The 22935-nt window shown below is 48.0% G+C and overlaps 2 protein-coding genes across 12 annotated transcripts in view; both read left to right on the top strand.

Moving 5' to 3' along the window:
- plcb4b (phospholipase C, beta 4b) overlaps positions 1 to 19736 on the top strand; it is a 43573-nt gene extending 23837 nt beyond the window's left edge. For 6 of the 11 annotated variants that reach the window (XM_078093560.1, XM_078093558.1, XM_078093561.1 and 3 more), the window contains 34 exons: positions 940 to 999; positions 2672 to 2815; positions 4645 to 4724; positions 4850 to 4903; positions 5161 to 5242; positions 5324 to 5424; positions 5812 to 5869; positions 6753 to 6861; positions 7308 to 7518; positions 7615 to 7708; positions 7862 to 7941; positions 8038 to 8122; positions 8221 to 8311; positions 8399 to 8494; positions 8823 to 8965; positions 9091 to 9186; positions 9294 to 9438; positions 9563 to 9647; positions 10132 to 10256; positions 11147 to 11198; positions 11713 to 11815; positions 11991 to 12155; positions 13090 to 13294; positions 13950 to 14038; positions 14149 to 14305; positions 14389 to 14438; positions 14717 to 14782; positions 15241 to 15356; positions 15472 to 15547; positions 15637 to 15812; positions 15941 to 16042; positions 16123 to 16180; positions 16299 to 16385; positions 16804 to 17127. In XM_078093560.1, the coding sequence (XP_077949686.1) occupies positions 940 to 999; positions 2672 to 2815; positions 4645 to 4724; positions 4850 to 4903; positions 5161 to 5242; positions 5324 to 5424; positions 5812 to 5869; positions 6753 to 6861; positions 7308 to 7518; positions 7615 to 7708; positions 7862 to 7941; positions 8038 to 8122; positions 8221 to 8311; positions 8399 to 8494; positions 8823 to 8965; positions 9091 to 9186; positions 9294 to 9438; positions 9563 to 9647; positions 10132 to 10256; positions 11147 to 11198; positions 11713 to 11815; positions 11991 to 12155; positions 13090 to 13294; positions 13950 to 14038; positions 14149 to 14305; positions 14389 to 14438; positions 14717 to 14782; positions 15241 to 15356; positions 15472 to 15547; positions 15637 to 15812; positions 15941 to 16042; positions 16123 to 16180; positions 16299 to 16385; positions 16804 to 16977 (3615 nt within the window). In that variant the 3' untranslated portion in view covers positions 16978 to 17127. Of the gene's footprint in view, positions 1 to 939; positions 1000 to 2671; positions 2816 to 4644; positions 4725 to 4849; positions 4904 to 5160; positions 5243 to 5323; positions 5425 to 5811; positions 5870 to 6752; positions 6862 to 7307; positions 7519 to 7614; positions 7709 to 7861; positions 7942 to 8037; positions 8123 to 8220; positions 8312 to 8398; positions 8495 to 8822; positions 8966 to 9090; positions 9187 to 9293; positions 9439 to 9562; positions 9648 to 10131; positions 10257 to 11146; positions 11199 to 11712; positions 11816 to 11990; positions 12156 to 13089; positions 13295 to 13949; positions 14039 to 14148; positions 14306 to 14388; positions 14439 to 14716; positions 14783 to 15240; positions 15357 to 15471; positions 15548 to 15636; positions 15813 to 15940; positions 16043 to 16122; positions 16181 to 16298; positions 16386 to 16803; positions 17128 to 17429 lie in introns of those variants that run through there. The other 5 variants (XM_078093564.1, XM_078093567.1, XM_078093566.1 and 2 more) reach the window with 3 other exon arrangements.
- Positions 19730 to 22709, top strand: LOC144389396 (uncharacterized). The gene has a single exon (XM_078093576.1). The coding sequence runs from the start codon at positions 20790 to 20792 to the stop codon at positions 22149 to 22151; it is 1362 nt and encodes a 453-aa protein (XP_077949702.1). The 5' UTR covers positions 19730 to 20789; the 3' UTR covers positions 22152 to 22709.
- The last annotated feature ends 226 nt before the right edge of the window (positions 22710 to 22935 follow it).

Consider the following 22935-nt stretch of genomic DNA (forward strand, 5'->3'; position numbering starts at 1 on the left):
TGTGTGTTTTCACTAGAAGGAAACAGGTTTTTTGTTTGAGGTACGTTCTTTTCCGACAGTAATAATTCCTGGAACTCTTTAAAAGGTTCTAACGCATCACGAAGCATGAAAGTGACAACGGCCCAATCCAGCACAATTATATTTATGCATTTGTTTGTTATATTTTATTTTGCAAAGATGAGAACGGAATGCACCTGTCCAGATCGGGAGGCATGCAGGATCGTTGCCTCTAGAAACACGGAACAGATTCTGGTATCTGACGTGTACCTGTTACCTGCCCAGGTAGTCCGATCCCTGCTAGGAACACCTCTTGTTCACAGCAGTGTCCTGGGGGGAGGGGGGTTCGTAGTTAGAGGTGGAAGCAAACAGCTGTGGAACATCATCGTGACAAAAGAAGTGTCTGACGTATTGAGTAAGTAAGATAAGATATTCCTTTATTAGTCCCACAATGGGGAAATTCACAGGGTCGCGGCAGCGAGCACAGAGCACACGAGACACCTTTTCCCTCCCCCGAGGTGGCCACTTGTTTTCGGCTCATTCAAGTACGTTATTGGACGCAACCAGGGGAGGATATAGGTTTTTCATTACAGTCCGCCGCTCAACAGGAAAACCTGCGGGACGGGTTGGAGAGCGCTTTGTCGGCATTAACCTGCTTCTCCCGTGTAAGTGTTACAGGAGGACGTCCCGCTGGGAGTTAAACTCCCAGATTGAACCAAGTGTTAGAACGCCCAGTGCGACCGCGGTAAACAAAGAAAGACCTGTTGTTGGAAACTTGATTATGAGAACGATGCGGCCATGTTGCATAACCGTCGCAGAGAGGTCGAGGTGTTGCCGCTGTGCAACAGAAATGATGTCTTCTCCCCCCTCCCCTCCCCCCCGCTATCCTCCTCCCTGTGTACTTATTCTCTGTCTCTCTCTCTCCCTGTGTCTCTCCTGCAGGAAGGTCAGGTTCTCGAGTGTTCCCTCATCAACAGCATCCGCGTCTGTGGCGTCCCAAAGGTGAGACCTCGGGAAAGACAATTTCCTCGCTACCTGTTTTTAAAATGCTCACGCCCCCCCCCCCCCCCCCCCCCACACACACACACACACCGCCAGGCGTTCGTTCTCTCCCGGCGCCACGGTGACTCTCCTGGTGACATCTGCGGAGGCCTCAGTGTTGATGCTTTAATCAGCTATGCTGCTAATTTCTATAGATCGACTCAGTGATCTGGGACTCTGCCCCGGGGGGTGCGTGCCTAGCAGAACACAAACATCAAATATTTAACACTATTCATATACAATCCCGGCAAGGTGTACCTGCGGCCCCATGGCGGGCTAAGGAGTTCACTGTGGGATCATAATCTCTCCTGTATAAGACGTCCTGTCTCTGTCAGGACGACCTTTCCTTGTTCCGCAACAGCCAAGCAATCTTGAAATATCTAATATGTACTTAGCAGCTGCATTGTTGTGTGTTTTGCAGAGCAGCTGAAACCATCTCTTGAGCTGGCATGTGGCCAGATGCACAAACACACAAACCCGACGGTCTCTTGGTAAATGAGGTATTGATTAATGCTCGGCCCGACATTGACACATTATGTCGTAGTGCAGAACCTCACGGACCAGCTGAATGATGAAAGCTCTTGTGTTTTGTTTTTACCGATGATGGACTCTGATTAGGATGCAGGCCTGTCACGCCTCTAACCGTCTGACGGGAGACACGGTGTGCGCTGTGTACTCGGGCATTACCGGCTTGTGTGTGTACTGTTGACAGCAGGAGGGGGTCTGTTTGCTCGTGTGCGTGAGTACATGTGTACGGGCAGCTACTCCCCTCCTGTTAGTTCAAACACTGTGCAGCGTTCTGCAGGTAGCAACACCAAACCCCCCCCCCCCCCCCCCCGAGAGCTGTTTCACATAATCCAATGAGCGGGGTGGGGGGGGAGGGGGGCAGTGGACGGGCTACAAACGACTCGGCCTGTTGCTGTTAATTCAATCACACGACAACAAAAGAAAACGCGTTTCCATGGTGACGATGGTGGCAGACTCAAACCTGTCGTACCGGACTGAACTGTGGTGGCGACGGTAGATTATTATAGAGATGTCAAAAACCTAGCGTGAATCGCACCGTTTACTTCTTCAACATTGGTGAAATATTCTTATTGCCCTTGAGTTTACAGCCTTATAAAGTAATTTAGATTTCTACCATGCAGCTTTGCAGACTTTTGTCTTTGCATAATGCTGGTTTAGTTGTAGGGGGAACAAAATAAAGCAGAAGACTGTTTCTGTATTTTCAGGAACAAACCAAAGCGAGGTTCTCTTTTATGTTCCTGTGAAGCTCGTGCAGTAAGAGCAGCACTCAGATCATCAGTGGCTGGATGGGCTCAATACAACATCTTGCATATCTTGCACATTTGCTAATGTGATTTTTCATTATGTGCTTTATCATTACCATATCGGTCTGCATTTGCTGCTTTTTGTTATTCTCTTTTGGTTGTCAAGGTAACGTTGAATCGGTCGATCCGCTGCTTTACTTTGTTTGGTCCCCAGATCTTAGACATCGTGATGCTCCTGTGCAGACTATCCTCTACCATCGTGATGCTCCTGTGCATTGAATAGTTTTCCAATCGGTTCGGCATCGGAGCCCACAGAGAATGTGACTGCGTTTCACTCAGCTCGCGTTCTCTTTTTCTCTCAGGACCCCAAGATCTTGTCGTCATTCGAGGCCATCGGGAAGACGGAGGCGGACCTGGAGGGCTGCATCATCTGCATCTGCAGCGGCACCGACCTGGTCAACCTCAACTTCATGTTCATGGTGGCAGAGAGCCCCGACACAGCCAGGGTAGATACTTGCATCCACCGGGTCTCCACAACTAAGACAAAAAAATAAAAATCAGAACTCTGTTTAGCACGTATGTAGACATACACATACTTATATGTAAATATAGGAGGATACAGGATAGAAGAACCCTGACACGGCAAACATTTTCAGAACCAGAGCACATTAGCAGGTGAATGGTTCAACTCCTACACAAAGCAGCGTTGATTCACTCTGATAAATAGACTGATATTTCTGTTGTGCCTCCTGCACTTCCGCTGTCATTTTTGTCTTTCTCTCCGTCTCTTTTTCTTCGTACATCTGTGAGAAATCTGACTGCCTAATTGGCTGCACCTCTCGTTATCTCATTTCTCTCTTTTCTGACTCATCCCTGCCATTTTTGTTTTGGGCTCAGACGGACGACGCCCCGCTCTCTTTTTTTTAATCAGCAGACATTATTATTGATGAGCATCCTGTTCAGCCCACAATAAACAATCTATGTGCAGATTAAGTTTCAACTTCCCGGAGCTGAATTGATCCGCTTTTGAAGCATTACACTTCTCAGATGAACCAATGAGCTGTCATTAGTGGTGTAGTACTCACAATATGAGATTTGAAACTATTTTCTTTGGCAAAGATAAATAAGTAATTTTAAAAGAGCATCTATCTTCTATTTCGTGACAAATCCAGTGTGGCCCAAAGGCTTAGCAGCCATTTAAAGAACAAGAAAAATCACTAGGGAAACTTTTCGAGGGTGTCATGTTTCTCATCCATGGGATTGGAATAACGTAGAAATAGTTGCTGAAATGGATTTCCATATATACGTCCGGTTGATGTCATCCTCAATGGTTCTCCATCAGGGTGCATATGTTTTTACTAGCTTTTACTTTATTTTTATTCTTTCTATGTTTTACCATCTCTGTCGCACTCTGAGATCTGCTGATGAAGAGTAAAATGTATTATTATTATTATTATTAGGTGCTGAGACGCACGCAGAGCCAGACGGCTGTAATAAAAGCACAACCAGATTGATTAAGAGTCGCTTCGAGCAGTGAGCCATTTCTATTTTTATTTGTTAATCTATTAAAATGTCACACATAAAACCTCCCCCGACTCAGAATCTCAGCCAGTTTCAAACCCAACTGCGAATGTTTTGTGGCGGCACAGGTCTGTTGCAGAGTTGGTGTTTGTGCATCATGAGAGTGTCTTTGTGCTGATTGGTGTTATGAACAATGTTTGCGCACTGGAGAGCTCCCTGCCACAGGGCTGCCAATGACACACACACACACACACACACACACACACACATATACAGGTTCAAATCCTTGTCCTCCACACATTCATTCCTGTCATTTCTGTCCCCCGCCGTCTCTTTTGCACACACACATGAGCCCACCACCACCTCCCAGCATGCAGGTGGCCCCGAGCAGCAGACCTCGGGAGATGACGGGAGTTATTTACATCTTCACAAACAAACACACAGGGCGACATGCGCGACCACACTCCCCCCTGCAGCCTTATCTTGTTTAATGTTTTTATAACGATGGAGGACCGACACAGAGTTACGATCGGAGAGGGAAAGGCGGAGGCGTCAAACATGTTCCGATTATCGCCCCTGCTTGTGGACTTTCAACGGCCAGCCCGCTGTGTGTGCGTTCCCGTGTGTGTCTGTGTGTGTGTGTGTGTGTGTGTGGTCCCGATTGTCCCTTCGCGGCACTCGCCCGCGTGTGTGAATTAAGAGGCCGTTCATTTGCTTGTGTTTATCTCCCCGAAGACACTCTCCTGTAAACACGAGGTGCGATCGCGTGTGGTTTGTCAGCGAGACTTGATGCTGCTTCTTGTACCGTTTGCAGAAGTGGATCGAGGGTTTGCGCTCCGTCATTCACAACTTTAAAGCCAACAACGTCTGTCCAATGACCTGCCTCAAGAAGCAGTGAGTTGTAATTGCAACAATCGTGCTTTAGCTTGTTTTTTTTTCACAATAATTCTGGTAAAAAATAATAATAAAATCCAGCCATTTCTCTGACTTGTGCTTTTTTTTATTGGACTCCCCTTTAGTTGGATGAGAATGTGCTTCCTGACCAATGTGAATGGGAAGATTCCTGTGAGAGGGTAAGGGTGAACGAATGGGATATTTAACTTCCAACCAGAGGCAGCACAGCCCGCTTTGGCCATCGGACCATCTGGGACGGAACAATGGAGGATGTCCTCGGCAATTTGTTCTAACTGGTTCCATTTCAGTGGTTTTTCCGGAGATGAAGAAATATGAATACACATCTCCAAAGATGCCAATAACAGAAGCAGCTGACCAGTCATCCAAATTAAATACTTGCTCTCGCTTCTCCTCCGCCTTGCTCTCGTTTTCACAGCATTACTCGAACATTTGCATCAGGAAAAACGGAGAAGGGGATCTTCCAGGCTCTGAAGGATCTCGGCCTGCCGAGTGGAAAGGTCAGACAGCTGAGGGACTGCAGCGGTTCCACCAATCACCGCCGCTGCAGGTTCACAGCTCCATTTGTTTATCTTTCACAGAACGATGAGATCGAACCGTCAGATTTCACCTACGACATCTTCTACCTGCTCACACAGAAGATCTGTCCCCGCACGGACATAGAGGAACTCTTCAAGAAAATGTGAGTGTCCTCTGTTTAACCTGCCTGTTAACTGATTTTATACCCGTGATCAATCCTCCAAATAGAGAATAGAACCGTAGCACCCTCACATTGTTTACAGCTACGTTACCCTCTGCTTAAATACAACAATGACAATCCGTCCCGTTGGAAAGAGTCAAATGTTTCTGCTCCTGCTGCACTAACAATGTCTGGACAACCTAACCTGCTTCCACAGTTCAACATTAATTATGAGTGACCATTACTAAACGTGTAACATTTAAGTATGATCCACTTTGCAAAGACTGCTTGCTAAATTTGACCGACGGACTGTGTGAATGACTGAGAGGATGTCTTTTCTTTTAAGAGGCATAACATTGTTCTGTTTTTTTCTAATTAATTCCTTTGCAGCAATGGGAACAAAACTGATTATTTAACTGTAGATCAGTTAGTCAGCTTTCTGAATGAAGTAAGCTCTTTATCATTCATTAACTTCTCTGTGTGTTGCTTGCTCGCGCCCCCCTCTCCGCAACGCCCCCTGCTATGCCCCCCCCCCCGCCCACCCCCCACCCCTCCTGCTCTGGGTAGAAGTTGCCCTGTGGACTGGGAGCCAGCAGACCCTCATTAAAAGTCCAATAATGAGGTGGAGAAAGTGTTTAACCTCCAGCCTTCCTGCAAGGGCAACTTCAACCGGCTCCTTCCCGCCCGCATCCCATTCCCCGCGTTCTCCCTGGCGCGGCATTTCTCCTCCTCTACTCTTGATTGGTGTTGCCATGGCAACCAGACGGTAGAAGGGTTTTTTTCTTTCCCCCCCCGCCCCCCCTCCCCGTCCTGCTGCTTCCTGCTCGGCTCATCTCGTTTCCTGCTGCCCGTGTCCGTTCTCTGTGGCCGTGCCCTTCTGTTTGGATGAATACCTGCTTGGTCGCCTCCGCTGCGCAGTTGCGCGCGTGCTGCTTCGCCGCCGCCGCAACCGTCCACGGAGCCAGAGGTCAAATTCCCGAGTGGCTTTGTGGGTGGACACCGGCGCTATGAGGATGTTGTTGTTGTTGTTTTTGTTAAACCTCTGCAACACGTGCAGCTTCCTCGCTTGTAAGCACACCACTGCACCTGTTAGTGTGGCTCACAGCTTCCTTTGAACATCCCATAATTACATTTCGCCCTGTTCGTACCGGAGTGCTCTCCATTCCACCAGTAGTACAATTAACTGTATTGATTGACTTTGCTAACTCAAATTAAGGAAATGTGCGTTTGTAGTCGTCCCCCGTCCTGTGTGTCAGTGGAAGATGTAAATCTAAATACATGCTGACTGAGCGTGCGTGTGTGTGTGTGTCTTTCTGCGTGTTGCTCCTCAGAATCAGCGGGACCCTCGGTTAAACGAGATCCTGTTCCCGTTCTACGACCCCAAGAGAGCCATGCAGATCATCGAGAAATACGAGAGGGACGAAGAGTTGAAGAAGAAAGGTAGAGACGCCTGGAGCGGTTTCCTGTGAGGCTGTGCTGCCACCTGCATGTGTACCTCTGCAACCACGCTCTGCAGCGTCAGACTGCTGTCGTTTTTCTGCTTAATTAGATCATCAGCCTCTTTTAAGTTGTCACGATGACGACAGGAGCAGAAAAGCAAGGCGTTGACTGCTGGTGCTAATCCTTAAAAAACATGCTGACCAGAGAAACCTCGCTACATTCAATGCAACATGCAACCAGTGTTCTACAATTAGAGACTGAATTCTGCACATGTTGCAATTAAAGATGAATGAGAGCGTTCTCAATGTAAATCCAGAAAATTATAAATATCCACAATGTTTTATTTAAACTCTACTTTAATTCACAAATACAGATGATTTTCTGCTTTCCTTTGAGAAAGTTCATCCTCATTCCTCTTAACTCGCCCCCCCCCCCCCCCCCCCCAGCATGCATGTCCAGCGATGGGTTCTGCCGGTACCTGATGTCAGACGAGAACGCTCCAGTCTTCTTGGACCGGCTGGAGCTGTACCAGGACATGGAGCAGCCCCTGGCCCACTACTTCATCAGCTCCTCCCACAACACCTACCTGAACGGGCGCCAGTTTGGAGGAAAGTCTTCGGTAGAGATGTACCGGCAGGTGCTGCTGTCAGGGTGCCGGTGAGAACGCACACAGCGGACATCGCACACAGACACACACACAGAGCGGACGCCTGCAGTGCATGAACAGATTCTGTGTGCTTTCCATGGGGTCAGATGTGTGGAGCTGGACTGCTGGGATGGGAAAGGCGAGGACCAGGAGCCCATAATCACTCATGGCAAAGCTATGTGTACAGACATCCTGTTCAAGGTGAACACACACACACACTCAGTTGAGTCTTTTCTTTGCACAGGGCGTGCCTGCCCCCTTGTGGTGAGAGTATGACATTGCATATGTTACAGTTCTGTCCTCTCGCATTCCCTCTTTTTAATTATTCTTCTTACTTTCCTCTTCTTCCAACAGGATGTTATCCAAGCCATCAAAGAGACGGCCTTCGTCACCTCAGACTATCCGGTTATTTTGTCCTTTGAAAACCATTGCAGGTATGTGTTCAATTAGTAATGTTTAAGACTGTTAATGCACATGGTTTTACCGTTTCTATGCATTCTATGTCCTTCTGCGTGTTTGTGTATCACCAGTAAACCACAGCAGTACAAGATGGCCAAGTATTGTGAGGAGATCTTCGGTGACTTTCTCCTCAAACAGCCTCTGGAAAACTACCCGGTAAATACTGCCTCTGGTCCACAGCCTCTCTTTTGAGTTGAGCGCATGCGGATAATGGCCCTCTACATTTAAACGTGTGATCGCGTTCCGTTTGGCAGATTGAAGCGGGACGCCCCTTACCCTCTCCAAATGACCTCAAACGCAAAATCCTCATCAAAAACAAACGCTTGAAACCTGAAGTTGAACAGAGTACGTAAACGTCTGTGAAATAGTTCGATGTCGGCTCATATTACGGTTTATTGGATTAACGTGTGTGTGTGTGTGTGTGTCATACAGAGCAGCTAGAAGCCTTCAAGAAACACATGGAGGCAGGAGAGACAAACACCCCCGCCATCATTATGGGAGAAGAGAATGAAGAGGACACAGAGAACGGTCAGCTCAACAGCCGTGTGTCTTTTTTGTGCTGACATGTACACAACGTGTAACCTTTTAATCCTTTTGATCCTTCAAACAGAAACCGATAGGCGAACGCTCATTTGAATGTCTATTCATTGGATTTCATAAAGATCCCATTGTTAAAGAACATCTTTAGAAATCTTAAGCGCTGCGTGAAGTGCACACTCTAAAATAAGATTAGTGTTGCAGTGTGTCCGAATAAAAACAATGCATCAAGCCATGCAAAAATAACCACCAATACTCACTTTAGTAGAAGATCTGAGCTAACTAAATGAACTAAATGTCTGTATTTTTGCGTGTGAAGGAGAAAAGGAGGCGGAGGACAAGGATTTGAATTCAGAGGCGGTCAGCAGTCTGTCAGAGGCGACCGCTGAGAAAGAGGCCAATAGCGTCTCCAAGAGTAACGCCGTCAGCCTGACGAAAGACGAACGCAACAGCATCAAGAAGGTGAGTGAAATGCTGAAATGAATCATATCCATGGCATCGACCAAGAGAGCGGGCATCCAGTGCCTGGATCTGTTTTCTGCCGTTTGAGAACGATTGTCCGGAGTGTTTGATCTTTGTGTTTCCAGGTGCCGGACGATGAAGCCACGGAGATGTCTGAAGCCACAGAAGCGACAGACGCCACAGATATCTCAGAAGCATCTGACCAAGACAATAACAAGAAGGTGAGCACATGACTGCACTCACTCTCTCACACACACACACACAACCTACGTCATGTCTGGATAAATGCATCGCTTTACGTGGCGTTTGTTCGAACTGACCCTTGCAGGCTGTAGAAGAGCCGGAGGACTCTGAAGAGGCTCTGATCGCTCAGTACACTTACGTAGGAGCCACCACTAACATCCACCCGTGGCTCTCAGCGATGGTCAACTACGCTCAGCCCGTCAAGTTCCAGAGTTTCGATGTGGCAGAGGGTGAGTGGCTTTGACTTCCTCCCAATGTATTTCTACTTTGATCCTTCTGCTTCTTGTTCATGAATTCACGGATAATTTGGGACTGACTTTATTCGTTCTCATTCCCTTTTCTCCTGTCTCTCAGAAAGGAACATCCACCATAACATGTCGTCCTTTAACGAGTCCGTCGGTTTGGGCTATCTGAAGACCAACGCCATCGAGTTTGTCAAGTATCCTTTGGGCTTCAGATCAAGGCTAAAAAAAAAACACTGAATCCAAGATAACTCCTAAAAGAAAAGAGGAATTGCTGATTTAAAGATGATCATCTTTAGTTTTTCCATTCACGTTACCTGCTTTAATTAACACCTTGGGTGTTCTGGTTGTGATCACCACTAATGAGATGTACACTTTTCATGTGCGGAGCTGTCTGTTAGTAGATCCAGGTCATCTCAATGAATGTTTGTGTGTCACTGGCGGACTCTGGAGGCCAGCGTGCTTTCGGACCGGGACTCGACCTGACACAAACATTCACACAAACTTTGCCCCTCTCTCTCTCTCTCTCCCCCCTCTCTCTCTCTGCCTCCCCAATGGGACTGCCTGACCCAAGCTGTTCCCACTAAAAATAGCCCTACAGTCTGTTTGGAACACACATGCTCTCCATCTCTATTTTTTTCTTCTTATTTTTTTATTTTATTTTCCTGAGCGTCAGTGCAGCTACAACAAGCGTCAGATGAGCCGTATCTACCCCAAAGGGGGCCGGGTGGACTCCAGTAATTACATGCCTCAGATCTTCTGGAACGCAGGCTGCCAGATGGTCTCACTCAACTTCCAGACCCCAGGTACCACAGCACACAACATGGGACCTGTGACCTCAACACACACACATATCAAGTAGTCCACTGCAGCAGAAACATGTTACACGTGTGCGTATCCAACAGCACAGCACACAGAAAGCCTTCTTGTGACCTCACAAATCCATGCATCGCACAGCGGCCGAGGCCAAACGCACACATGCGGAGAATAATGAGGACGTATAAATAAGTGTTTGAGTGAGTGCAGCATCCCGATGCTATCTTTAGCATTAGCTATTTTGTGCTACATTACTTAAAATATATATGTGTGTGTGTGTGTGTGTATGCACATACGTTTAGGCAAATTTAGCATTAGCAGTATTGTGGCCATTCTGTCTTTTATACGCACACACCTGTGGAGATAAAGCACGGATTGGTTCCTGTTTTTGCAAGCGTTTGCATGTCATTTTGCAGCATCAGGTTATGCATGCATAAACCTGAACAGGTGCATGCGCACACACACACACACCTCCTGCTCCACTTCAGCTACTTTTCCCTGATTATCTCTTCTACACACACTTTCATAAACTGCCGCTGCCACATACACACCTACACAGTGAGTGATGTCTGTTGTAAAACAGCTGCTGCCCCATGGCCAGAGGCAAACGGGGGCCGACCATATGGCCTGCTGGGAGATGAGCATGTGTGAGCCTAGAGGGGGGGTGACTCAAGAGGTGGAGCTTCTGTGATGGAGGGAGAATTCATGAGGGAGAAAAGGGGAGAGAGAGAGTTGTGAGGACAAATATAAAAAAAAAACCTCTTCCAACAAAGAAAAAGCTCCACAGAAATCAATGCAAATGAACTTAATTGTTTTATGGTTTGATATCTGTGTGAGAAATATGAGCATTTTTAAACTCTTCTTTCGTTCTCCCTGTCAGATCTGGCCATGCAGTTGAACCAGGGAAAGTACGAGTACAACGGCTCCTGCGGGTGAGAACCGCTCCTCTGTCCTTAGCTCATTTCCATCCCTCCCTCCTCCTCCCCCTCTCCGAAAGCTCATCAATTAAAGCTTGTCACATCTCATTAGTGGTTGCCAGCGGCGACCGTATCTACTGTCTGCCACGAGATCCAATGGGCGCTTTGGGGGAAGCGGGCTCCTCGGAGGCGCTCTGCAGTCATCCATCTCTTCCTTTCTGCGTCCCTCGGCTCTAATACCGTCCCTGAGGCCAGAGATTTTACTGCTAATGCCGGAAATCTAATATGTGGGAAGATCAGGGCTTGTGCAGACACCCATTATTACTAACGCCACTGCGCTGGTTCCTGGGTTCACGCTCCCACACATGAAGCCTCAGTACCTTCTTTACTCCGATACTGCTTGAGCTTGAAGTGTAGAAACACTATTTAATGAGCATCACTGTTCCCACATTTAACCTAAAAGGCATTTTAATGTTTTTGTGCGTTGTCCTGCTTCATCTCCATCTGTGTGTGTGTGCGCACGCCTCAGGTACCTGCTGAAGCCCGACTTCATGCGGCGGTCGGACAGGATGTTTGACCCGTTCTCAGAGACTCCTGTGGACGGAGTCATCGCTGCAACCTGCAGCGTACAGGTCAGCTGCTCTCAGACAACAACGCCGTTTAATCCGATAAACCTGCCGGAAATCACGGGGATTTTGCACGAATGAATGAATCAACACAATATTTGCAGAGAATAACTTGAATAATGCTCCTGTGAGATCCACAGCTTTAAAACGACTCCTAATGCCGTCCTCCTCCTTGCTGCAGGTGTTCTCTGGACAGTTCTTGTCGGACAAGAAGATCGGCACATACGTTGAGGTGGACATGTACGGGCTGCCGACCGACACCATCCGCAAGGAGTTCCGCACACGTATGGTGATGAACAACGGATTGAACCCGGCCTACAACGAGGAGCCCTTCGTCTTCAGAAAGGTACCGAGGAGGATGCTGATCCGGTGTGGCGAAACAAAAGAGCTCCACTTAGTGGAATGCTGTGTGCGTTGTGAGGAAATCTGAGTTTAAAAGGAGACGGAGCGAGAAGGAGAGAAGGAGAAACAAAGGTCTCGTGATGATTGGAGCTGCACACTCTGAGGAAGGGAAGAGAAACAAATGGGCATGAGGAAGAGAGAGCGATTAGAGATATAGTGTGAAAGTGAAAGAAACGTGTGTGTGTGTGTGTGTGTGTGTGTAATAGTGCTGCTCTCAGCAGAACGAGGAGTCTCTCAGCCATGACTGTGACTCCAGCTTCCTAACACACGCCATCAATCACAGCCTGCCGCAGTGCTGCTCCGCTCACACACACACACACACACACACACACACACAGACGTACGCGCCGCTATCGGAGGAGCATCCCTTCTCACATCTCTACACGCACTCCAAGAGACACAAATGCCCTCGGATATTGGCACACCTATTTGCATTCACGCAACTGTCGAGATGACTCGGGGCGAGCGACACGCACCGGCGGCGCGCCTGAAGCTTCCAGCCATTCATCTCTGGCGAGTCTTCTCCGGGCTTATCGCTTACCTTCCGCTTGGTCCGCGTATTAATCACCTTCCTTCTTGCCGTTCACTTATCTCCACACTCGAGGCCAGTTGAGGCTCTCGCTCCCTTCTTTCCCCCCCCCGGGTGTGTGCACACAAGCTATTCTGACGTGGCCCGTCTCCCACTGTCCTCTGATAGTGTCCCTGCAGTTTCATCCTTGACCTTGTGGCGCCGTTTTACTGCAACGGCTGCAAAGTAGTTTTGTTTATTTCCACACTGTGAGGAGGAATGCCATGTGGCCGACGACCTCACCCCAAACCCACTCATTTTCTGTTGCACCTTCCCTTATTGCCCGCCCCCTCCCCCTCTCCTTCCTTAGGTGATCTTACCGGATTTGGCAGTACTGCGCATCGGCGTCTATGACGACAACAACAAGCTGATTGGCCAGCGCCTCCTGCCTCTGGACGGCCTGCAAGCCGGCTACCGTCACATCTCGCTGAGGAACGAGGGCAACAAGCCGCTGTCGTTGCCCACCATCTTCTGCCAAATCATCCTCAAGACGTACGTGCCCGACGGCTTCGGAGGTGAGGCCAACGCGGAACAGTAATTACGCAACTTGATGTGTATTGCTTTTTGTTTTTGTTCTACGACGTCTTACTGCAGAACTACGCGTTTTGTTTCACGCTGCCACGTTGTTTTATTTCTCTCTTTATTCCTAGCTGATAATAAAGTTGTCTCCGTAGCCCGTAGGGAGGAGAGAAGGCAAGCTGGGTATCTCTCTCTCTCTCTCTCTCTCCCGCTCTCTCAGCCTTGAGTTGGTTTGAACATTCAGAGTAATGGCATGGTGCAAATGATGATGACAGTGAGTCTGCAGTAATATACAGTTTAAAACAGGCACGAGCATAAAAATGAGGAGGACAATTGAAGTTGTCGTTAAATAAAGCCAAGGGGCTCGCGCCGAGGATCCATTACTGGAACCATTAGCATAAGATCTGCTGCTGGAATCACTTGCCTGTCGAGCACACAGCAACGAGGGGCTCAAAAAGAATCCACCTTCCTAGAAACCGTTTTACCGAGCTGCATTTTAGCCCGTCGCCAGCTTGACTAGTCAGCACACTCCCTCAGCACAATGAGGAAGTCATTTATCGCCTCGGCTCGACCTCCCTCGCCCCACGGATTCATCAACGAATCTGTTCTTTTTGCCTTCGCGATGCTAGCAGACGGCTTTGTGTGTTTCAGCCATCGTGGACGCCCTGTCGGACCCCAAGAAGTTCTTAACCATAGCGGAAAAAAGAGCTGACCAGATGAAGGCGTTGGGCATCGACACGGTACACGTGACCACCAACGCACACACCCGAAGCCTCAGTTTGAAGACTTGTACCTGGTTGAATAGAAACCGCGTCCTTCACCGACTAAATGAACTGCTCCCCGTTTGTAGAACGACATAGCGGACGTCCCCAGCGGGAGCTCGAAGAACGACAAGAAGGGAAAAGGCAAAGGAGACACCGTGAAGGCCAGCGTGACTCCTCAGGCCAGCTCCGACATGGCCCACACCTCCAACTCCGCCCAGAATAACACGGCAGAAACCAAGAAAGGTGAACGCTCAAAGCATCGCAGGTAACATTTGTACAAAACGGACACACGGAGTTAAACTTTCACTTTTCTCCTGCTGTTCCAGATAATACACTGGTGCCTAATGTCAGCATCGATGACCTAAAACTGATGAAGGTTGGTAAAATAACACTACAACACACCTTTAGGACATTTATAAATGGTTTCTTATTTATGTACCAAGAACGTATGCTTCTATTAGTAGACGATATATCAGAGTTATTGCTAGATGGTGATATTAGTGTTTTTCAACCCTACAACAAAAGGAACGGTCGCTTTAAACATTTGCTTTGTAACCTACAGGGATGTAATAATTACCGTATGCTGCTTTACTCAGTACTGATTCTCAACGTGACCTTCACAAGATCAATAAATGCATTTCTCTCCCGCTGCAGACGTACCTGAAATTGATAAAAAAGCAGCAGAAGGAGCTCAACAGCCTGAAGAAGAAACAGTCAAAGGTGGGTGAGAGTTTCAGTGCCGACCCGTCTGGATGCGCATTGTGGAGCCTCATTGATGCTCCACCAGCTCCACCTTTCATCTCCCCCGACCACGGGTTCATCATTGTGTCCAGCCGCTCACACAATCTGTTCATCACAAACATGTGTAAATGCGACCACATAATTAATGCTGTATTAGACTTGCTAAAGTCGCTGTTCCTTTGAGGCCCCACAATGTGCATCCAGACGGCTGGCTCAATAATTAGCATAGTATTAAGTCCTATTGCGTAACCCATGTATAATAGAAGCATCCAGGCTGAATGGAGACAATATATATAAAACATATTGATGTGTTCTTTTAAGATCATCGCTTTGAAATTATATTTATTTTAGTCTTAATTTCTGTTCATGGAGGTTGATGCAGTTTTGGTTTAGGTTACAAATATTTACCTAACACATGTTCTCTCTTCCCCCAATAGGACCAAACCACAATGCAGAAGTCCCACTGCACCCAGGTAGACAAGATGGTGTCTCAGCACGATAAGGAGAAGACCACCCTGGAGAAGCTGTTGGAGAAGGCCATCAAAAAGAGAGGGTGAGTTAAAAGGGAAGGAAATCCCAGGGAGGCTTCAGCTTGTGATCAACCAGACAGGCCTCCTTGAATCTGCTGTTTAAATAACCACTTACATGTATTTGTTTTCTGCTCACAGAGAAAACAACTGCCAAGAGCTCAAGAAGGAGACGGAGGATAAGATCCAAACACTGCTCGCCGACCACAAAGTCAAGGTAACGCACAACCTCTCACCCCAGAGAACCCAACAACCGCTGCGGTCATTGGTGGCTCGGATGTGGATCTTGTGTGCGTCCGTTGGCAGGTGAAGGACATCACGGCGCTGCACACTAAGGAGTGGTCCGAGCTGCTCGGCGGCCACAGCGGCGAGGAGCAGGGCCTGAAGGACGCCCACGTCACGCAGCAGTGCGAACACCTCAAGAAGCTCCTGACCGCCGTGCAGGAGCAGCAGACCACGCAGCTGAAGCTCATCCACGAACGGTGGGTTTCAATGCACGTCGCACTCATTTACATGCATGTGTATGTTTACTGGAGCAGCCAGAACTCTCAACCGATGAACTGTTTCGGTAACTGCAGGTCGTTTCTCACAACGTTTTTTTCTTCCCCAGGCAGAGCAAAGAGATGCGCGCCAACCAGGCCAAGATGTCCATGGAGAACAGCAAAGCCATCAGCCAGGACAAGTCCATCAAAAACAAGGCCGAGAGAGAGAGGTGGGCTCCGCATACATAGAACACGCTGCCTCCGTCTGCAGGCATGTGCCACTGTTTACGCCGCTCTTTGTGCTCTTCAGGAGAGTACGAGAGTTAAACAGCAGCAACACCAAGAAGTTCCTGGATGAGAGGAAGCGGGTCGGTTTGTGTTCAATGAACTATGCTCCTCTTTTAACGCAGAATGGATTGATGCCGTACAAACGTTTATTACATAGGTACACAATGGTTGTAATCTTTTTCCCCGTTCTTCTTTAAGCTGGCCATGAAGCATCAGAAGGAGATGGAGCAGCTAGAGAAGAACCAGCGAGAGCAGTTGGATAAACTGGAGAAGTTCAACGAGCAGGTAGGACGAACAAAAGAAGCTTGACTCTGCAGACGATACACTGAATATTTAGAAGAACTTACTGAAGAGAACTTGCATGTCTCCATCTCAGCTGCTCACTTCCTGTATAAACCAGAGCATCTCTGGCTTTATGGTCCTTTGAGCCCCACTGGGTTTTTAAGTGTAAACGAAAGTAAACGAAAAACTGTAATTAGTTTAGCAGGTTCCACAAAGCTGCTCAGAATGAGTCAGAGTCTAAATGCACGATGGCTCTTCAAGTATTTATGAATTAATAACTGAGTTTAGACGTTGAAAAAAGTAAAGGTCACGTGTCGTGCGACGGCCTCCATCTGTACATTTCATTTTGCCATCTGCTGCCCTCTGTGACCTAAACGCACATATTCATTTGTTTTAATATGATTTGCTTTTTCCGGCACAGCTTTTGAAATCACACCATGCAAACAAACAGGTTCAAGGTAGGCCTCCCCATCGCACTCCCCCCTGTCTCCCCCCGTGTCACTCCTTTGCTTCACATCCTCCGGTTTCTGCTCAGCCTGTTAAATCAGTGTTTTCCTGCCATTTAAGTGACCTCTATAATCACTGTAATTCTTGAAGTGAAGGAAGGACGTAGTCCACGACAAATCTGCCTTTTCAAGAGATTTGACATTTTAAAAAAAGAAACAAAAGAAAAAGTGATTCATTCTTCCTTCTTTGTGTTGTGAAATCCCTTTTCCCACATTAGTAGTCTGCGGCTCTCAGGGTGCCAACGAGCAGCTGGAGTCATTTGTCACCGTGACTCACCAGCTATTGCTAAGCAGAAATCCGCTCCGCTGGGCCTTCACTCCGGCTCCAATCATCTGCTTTCATAGCATCCGACAGAGTCCCACTTAAAAATGGGCTTTGTTTTACGTGCGTGACGCGAGGAGAAGAGCGTAGAAGTAGGAAGTGATCTGCTAGCACTCCGAGCTGAGCGTTTAATGATCAAACTGAAGACTAAATGTGGTTCCTCCACGAGTGCTACGCGTCTGCATGCCGTGTGTCTGAGTGTCTTCTGTCCATCTGAAGGCCAGAGACATGCAGCAGATGGTGAAGTTGGAGGAGGAGATGGACCGCAGACCTGCCACAGTGGTGTGAGCGACTGACGCTGAGAGAGGAGAGCGCACGCACACGCACACACACACACACACACAAACGTTCACGCACAAACACTCTGCCGCATAAAGCCCTCTACAACCCGCAGACATTAACCCTGCCTGCATCGCTATGAGTATCACACACACACACACACACACACAGTGGCCCTCTGACCTTCACCTGGCGTCACGCCGCTGAGCCGTGGTGCTTAACCACGGTCACGGGGTTTAACCACTGAGACCAAAGTGAGAAAACACACAGTCACATGTACCTTTCTAGATGTTCTGTCATCTTCAATCTTCTCTGCATCCTCACAAGCTGCAGCTATTGTTGGACACGCCCACAGACACGCCCACAGACACGCGCATTCACAGACTTTACTTTTTTTTTTTAATTTTTATTATTGTCGAAGAAGTAGTTTGGAAGAGGGGGAAAAGAATACATGTGAGATTTAATGTCATGTCTGCACAAATTAATAAACTCTTTGTGAAATACACTGTATACTACACAGGGGTCCCGTCCTGAGCACCTCGTATAGGCATCATAACCACGTGGAACATGTAGCAGTGCACTACTGTAGGTTTTCTGTCTTCAGTAAGAATGTATTTAAAACTAATAATCAGCGTATGAAGGACGAAGCCCGGAGCCACCGCGATGAAGTTATATGACTTCTGTGTCCATGTAAAAGCCAAATATATATAAAAGGCTTTTTATTTTGCCGAGTCAGAAGGCTATAAAGGGATCACGATGGGATGGATGCTGGCTTTGTTCGTGGCCACTACGCAGTCATAAACTTCTACTTGAAAGTGGCGTGACGGCCATTTTGGGCTCAGTCGTGTAGACTATGCAAAAAGAAATCACGATTCCCGCCAGAGGTTAAAAGGTGTACAAAATACAGAAAAGAGCGACCAAAAGGAGTAAAAAAAAAAATGAAAATATGGTGATATAATAAAGGGAACTATCTGCAGTAAATTCAAAGGTTAAGATGGATAGAATGAAACAAAATGAATTGGCTCTTGATTTGGCGCCCAGTAATTCCACGGTAATGCATTGTGTCATGTGACCAGACGAGAGCTTGAGAAGTCGCTCTCCCGCTCCTTAAAGGCATTGACCAAGCAAAGTGCTCCCTTAATAGCTCCTCGACTGCGCGGCAGCAGCCTCGGCTCTTCGTCCTCAGCTCTTCATCCTCCTCGGGGACGTCGGACTGAATGACGCCGCGTTTCTCACGACGCCGCGTCCGTCCGGGCCTGTGACCCCGAACCTGATCCCCACCAGAGAAGCACCGTGGTGAAGGGAGAAAACAAAAAGAAAGTTCTATTATGAAGTAATCCTTTTGAGTATCGACACTTGTGCACATATGGTCCGGCACTATCGTTGCATGGCGCACCACTAACAACAACAACAACAACAACAACAACCAAAAGTGATGGTTTAAAAACATGGGGATAAAAGCACCTTGAGGTATTCGGGCCTTTCTGTATTATTCCGCTGTGTCCCATCAAAGGGTAGACGGGCGGATATTGTAAATACTGGAATGTACGTAGACTGATTTACTGTTCGACCCGCCGTGTTCTGTCATAAAGGGCTCCGGGGACGCGGTGGCGCCGCTGGATGTCGGGGGAAAGACATTTATCAAACCGCTGGGTTTCGTCTTTGTTCCGTTTGTCCCGGTTTTGTTTTTTTGTGCCCTCGTTGCGCCACACAACACAGTATAACGCTCTCACCACATATCTAGTGCAGAGATTAACAAGTAAAAAGTGCTTTTAAATTTTATTCCATCGCTTTCAAATGTGCCACTCGGTGTCTGTTAGGATGGTAAAATTATTTTATGAATGACGAAATGCCAAATTAAGGGGTTATTTATATGAAGATATATATATATATATATATAAATGAATATATATATTAGATATAGTGTAGTTTAAGATTATTCTGTTCGTTAGAGGCTTTTTTGCACTAGTTGAATGTTTCTGTTATGTGATTAAATGTAACCTTTGTCTCAGAAAAGCTGATTATTTTTGCAGTGCAAGTCACCGGTTTGATTTCCTCAGTTTCTATTGTATCTCCCTCTTGTTTTCTATTTGAACTGTAGCTCGTCAACAAACCATCCTGTGCGTGTTTTTGTATTTATATTGTATTGTTGAACTCAAAGCAATGAAAATACTGTTGTTATCCAGCTCCTTTAATACTGTTTTATAGTATGTGTACCAATAAATCCAGGTGTAAAATGGGACATAACGCCGTGGTTCATTTGTCTTTCTTTAAAATATAATTTTGAGTCTCTTTACTTTTTCCATAACGTAAACCTCCTGTTTTTGCTAATCTTTTAATTTGAGACCACCATCGTTCAATCCACGTAACCATCAATCACCACCGTTATTGAAGGTTAAGTGGTATTTGGGGACAGACAGAATATTTAAATGGATAAAGGGTACATGTAATCAAATCATTTAAAAAGGATGAACTAAAGGTTACGAAAGTTGTGGTGTGACTTGTGTCATAAAGTATAATTATAAGGTACTGTGTCACAAAGGAAATACGTGTCTATGTCATGCATGTAAACAAAGAGTCATACTATTCAATACAATAGGTCATATAAGAGGCCTGTGGCAAAAAAAAGTCAAAAGGTCTTATTATAGCATGTCAAATTAAAAAGTAATATGTCAGTAAGAAAAGAGTCAAAAGGAAATAGTCTTTTTTTATGTCAAAAAGGTCCCGGTATAATATACCAAATATAAAAATGAATGAATACAGTGTGTCAACATACATCCTTTACATGTCTGTTCACACATTGTCACGTTTCTTTCCCTTTTACCTCTCAGTTATTTTCCTGCTGATCAAATAGTGATCTTCATCACCAAGGACTTCATCTCCATCAACATTAAAACGTGGTCTAACGCTTCAGCCTTCTGACATTCGGAACATCGCGTGTTTGAAATGTGCTCGCGTGCACGTGAGCGCGGCGCACACGCACACGCACCGCCCGCGCACTCATCGCCCAAACAAAGCGCGCCGCTGACTAATCACACTCGAGTGCGGCCTGAATTCATATCCAGAAGCGCTCTTATTTACACAGGCGGCTCCTAATTGTCATTATAAACCTCGCGTTTCCATTACAAAGACGAACAAAGCGCCATCATTGCGTTGCCCGGCAACCCGGTGGCCTCTCCTCTCCACTATATAAACCCCGGTATACCGTGTTGGTTTTGTCAGCACTCGCTCGGGGGGGAGGGGGAGAGGTTACAGGAGACATGACATTCATCCGATAGGGTTTCCGTCCATTTCTAAATCATGCTCAAGGCCCAGGTGAAGTCCGACGGGCAAACGGGCACCGAGATCCTCCTGGAGGCGATGTCCCGGGACAAAGCGCACCTGGCCAGGTTCGTTCTGGACGCGCTCGACGGGGAAATAGTGGACTCCAGAACGGAGAGCGCACAGACGCCCCTCATCTCGTCCATCCTGCTGCCGGACAACGCGGCTCGCTGTAAGTTTGCAGAGCTCCTGCTGCAGAAGGGGGCCAACGTCAACTGTCGGGACGACGCCGGGCGCACCGCGCTCAGCCACGCGTGCGAGAAGGGCCACCTGGACGCCGTGAAGATCCTGGTGCGACACAACGCCGACCCGGAGATCGTGGACTCCTGGGGGAACAGCGCGCTCATGTACGCCGCCGTGGCGGGTCACTCCCCCGTGGTGGAGTTTCTGGTGAGAGCTTTCAAGCGGCTGGGTCTTCAGATAGACCGGCAGAATAAAGTTGGCAACTCCGCCGTCGAGGTGGCGAGGTTCCTCGGCCACGCGGAGTGCATCTTCGCGCTCACTCACGGCTCCAGGAGGGGCCGGGGGGGTGAGGATGGGGGAGGCGCTGCGGCTAATGCGCAGACGCGACTTGGTTCGGGAGGCGGCGATGGGGAGGACGGGTTTGAGACGAGGGTTGGACATTTGGTGAACGCACTCGGGGACCTTCAGACGTGTGATCACACAGGTTGTCTGTCGGTTCAGAGTTGCACCTGGCAGCCAAGACCACGTGCGAAGCAGAGCGCGTTGCCGGCGATGGACTCGATAGACGAGTTTGAAAGAGAGAACAGCGGCTCCTCTTCGCCTGCGCGGGCGTTGGTGTTCTCCGAAATCCTAAACCCCAAAGCCTCCCCGCGGGTTCCCGACTCCTCTCAAAACCATAAGCACCCTAAACCCGGCGGCGACCATCTCCTCCCTCTGCAGCCCGGCAGTAACGCACCCAACCACCGCGCGCCCTCCGCCCTGGACATCCTACTGGCCCCCATTGCTTCCAACAAAAGGGAAACGGAAGCGGGGACGGAGCGATCCAAGGTGTTTGATCACGGCGTGCGCAGGTTGAACGAAAAAAGGTTCAGTCTGCCCACCAGCATGCTCAGCCCCGTGACGCGCGACCGCGCGCTGGTGCCCGTGTGGAAGTCCAGAACCGTGAGGAGGCGCGACGCGTCGCCCTGCAAAGCGGAAGCCCTCCTGCTGACGGCACCGACTGCCGCTACTTCAACCACCGCGTTCTCCACGCTGGGCAACAAACTCTTACGCCGATTTACCTCCCCGGAGTTTAAAAACGGCGCGAAGGAGTTGGCGGAGAGTCCGATGTTGACTTCGGGGGGATTCCGCGATCGGAAACTTTCCCTCAGAGGTTAAATCATCCCCTGGTGGGCAGTAAACCCAGCATCGACAGCATCAGCTCAGTCAAGTGCGAGTTTGGGGTTCTGAAGTGAAAACCAAAGTGCCTCGTGCGTAAAAAAAGAAAAGAAGCGTGTATCTGTATCGGCCACCAACCTCAACGCGCCAAGAACGGTGCCAGATCCGTGCAGCTAGAAGTCATCCCACAAAGTGATGCTCTCCACTAAAGGACAGAGCGAGAAATCCCGACCGACTGAATACTAAATAGACAAAAAAAGGGGGGGGTGTAAAGCAGCAGTGCGTGATGTGTGCGTGGATTGCAGAGCAGATTCCAGTTTGGATGCTGCTGCGACACGCGTGTGTAACTTCTAGTGTCCGTGTGCTCTTTGGCTTCTGCGTTCGGCAGCATCTGCCACTCATTTTTCAGAGGGTGGAGGTGGGGGGGGGGGGGGGGGGGGGGGGGCAGAAATTCTGAAGGATTTGATAAAGCACTTACTGATGTGGGTTCCTCTACTTTCTGTTAGACGCGCTGCCTTCTGCGATCACTGGTTGTAATCGATGAATAAAATCTCAAAATGTGGAATAAACACGTGTCCTGTGTTCGATGAGAGAGATGGTGCGTGAGGGAGCGCTTATTGGCAAACAGTGATTATTAATATATTTAGCTTTTATTCTCCAAATGCGGGGTTTCACTCACAGCTGAGCACGTGTGCGTAATTAGGCATCAGAAATGGGATTTGAGAAGCAATACACATATTCTGCCCTCGTGATTAAACTCTTATTTATTTGTCAATTCTATGAA

This window comes from Gasterosteus aculeatus, chromosome 18 (assembly GCF_964276395.1).
Source record: "Gasterosteus aculeatus chromosome 18, fGasAcu3.hap1.1, whole genome shotgun sequence".
Lineage (NCBI taxonomy): Eukaryota > Metazoa > Chordata > Actinopteri > Perciformes > Gasterosteidae > Gasterosteus > Gasterosteus aculeatus.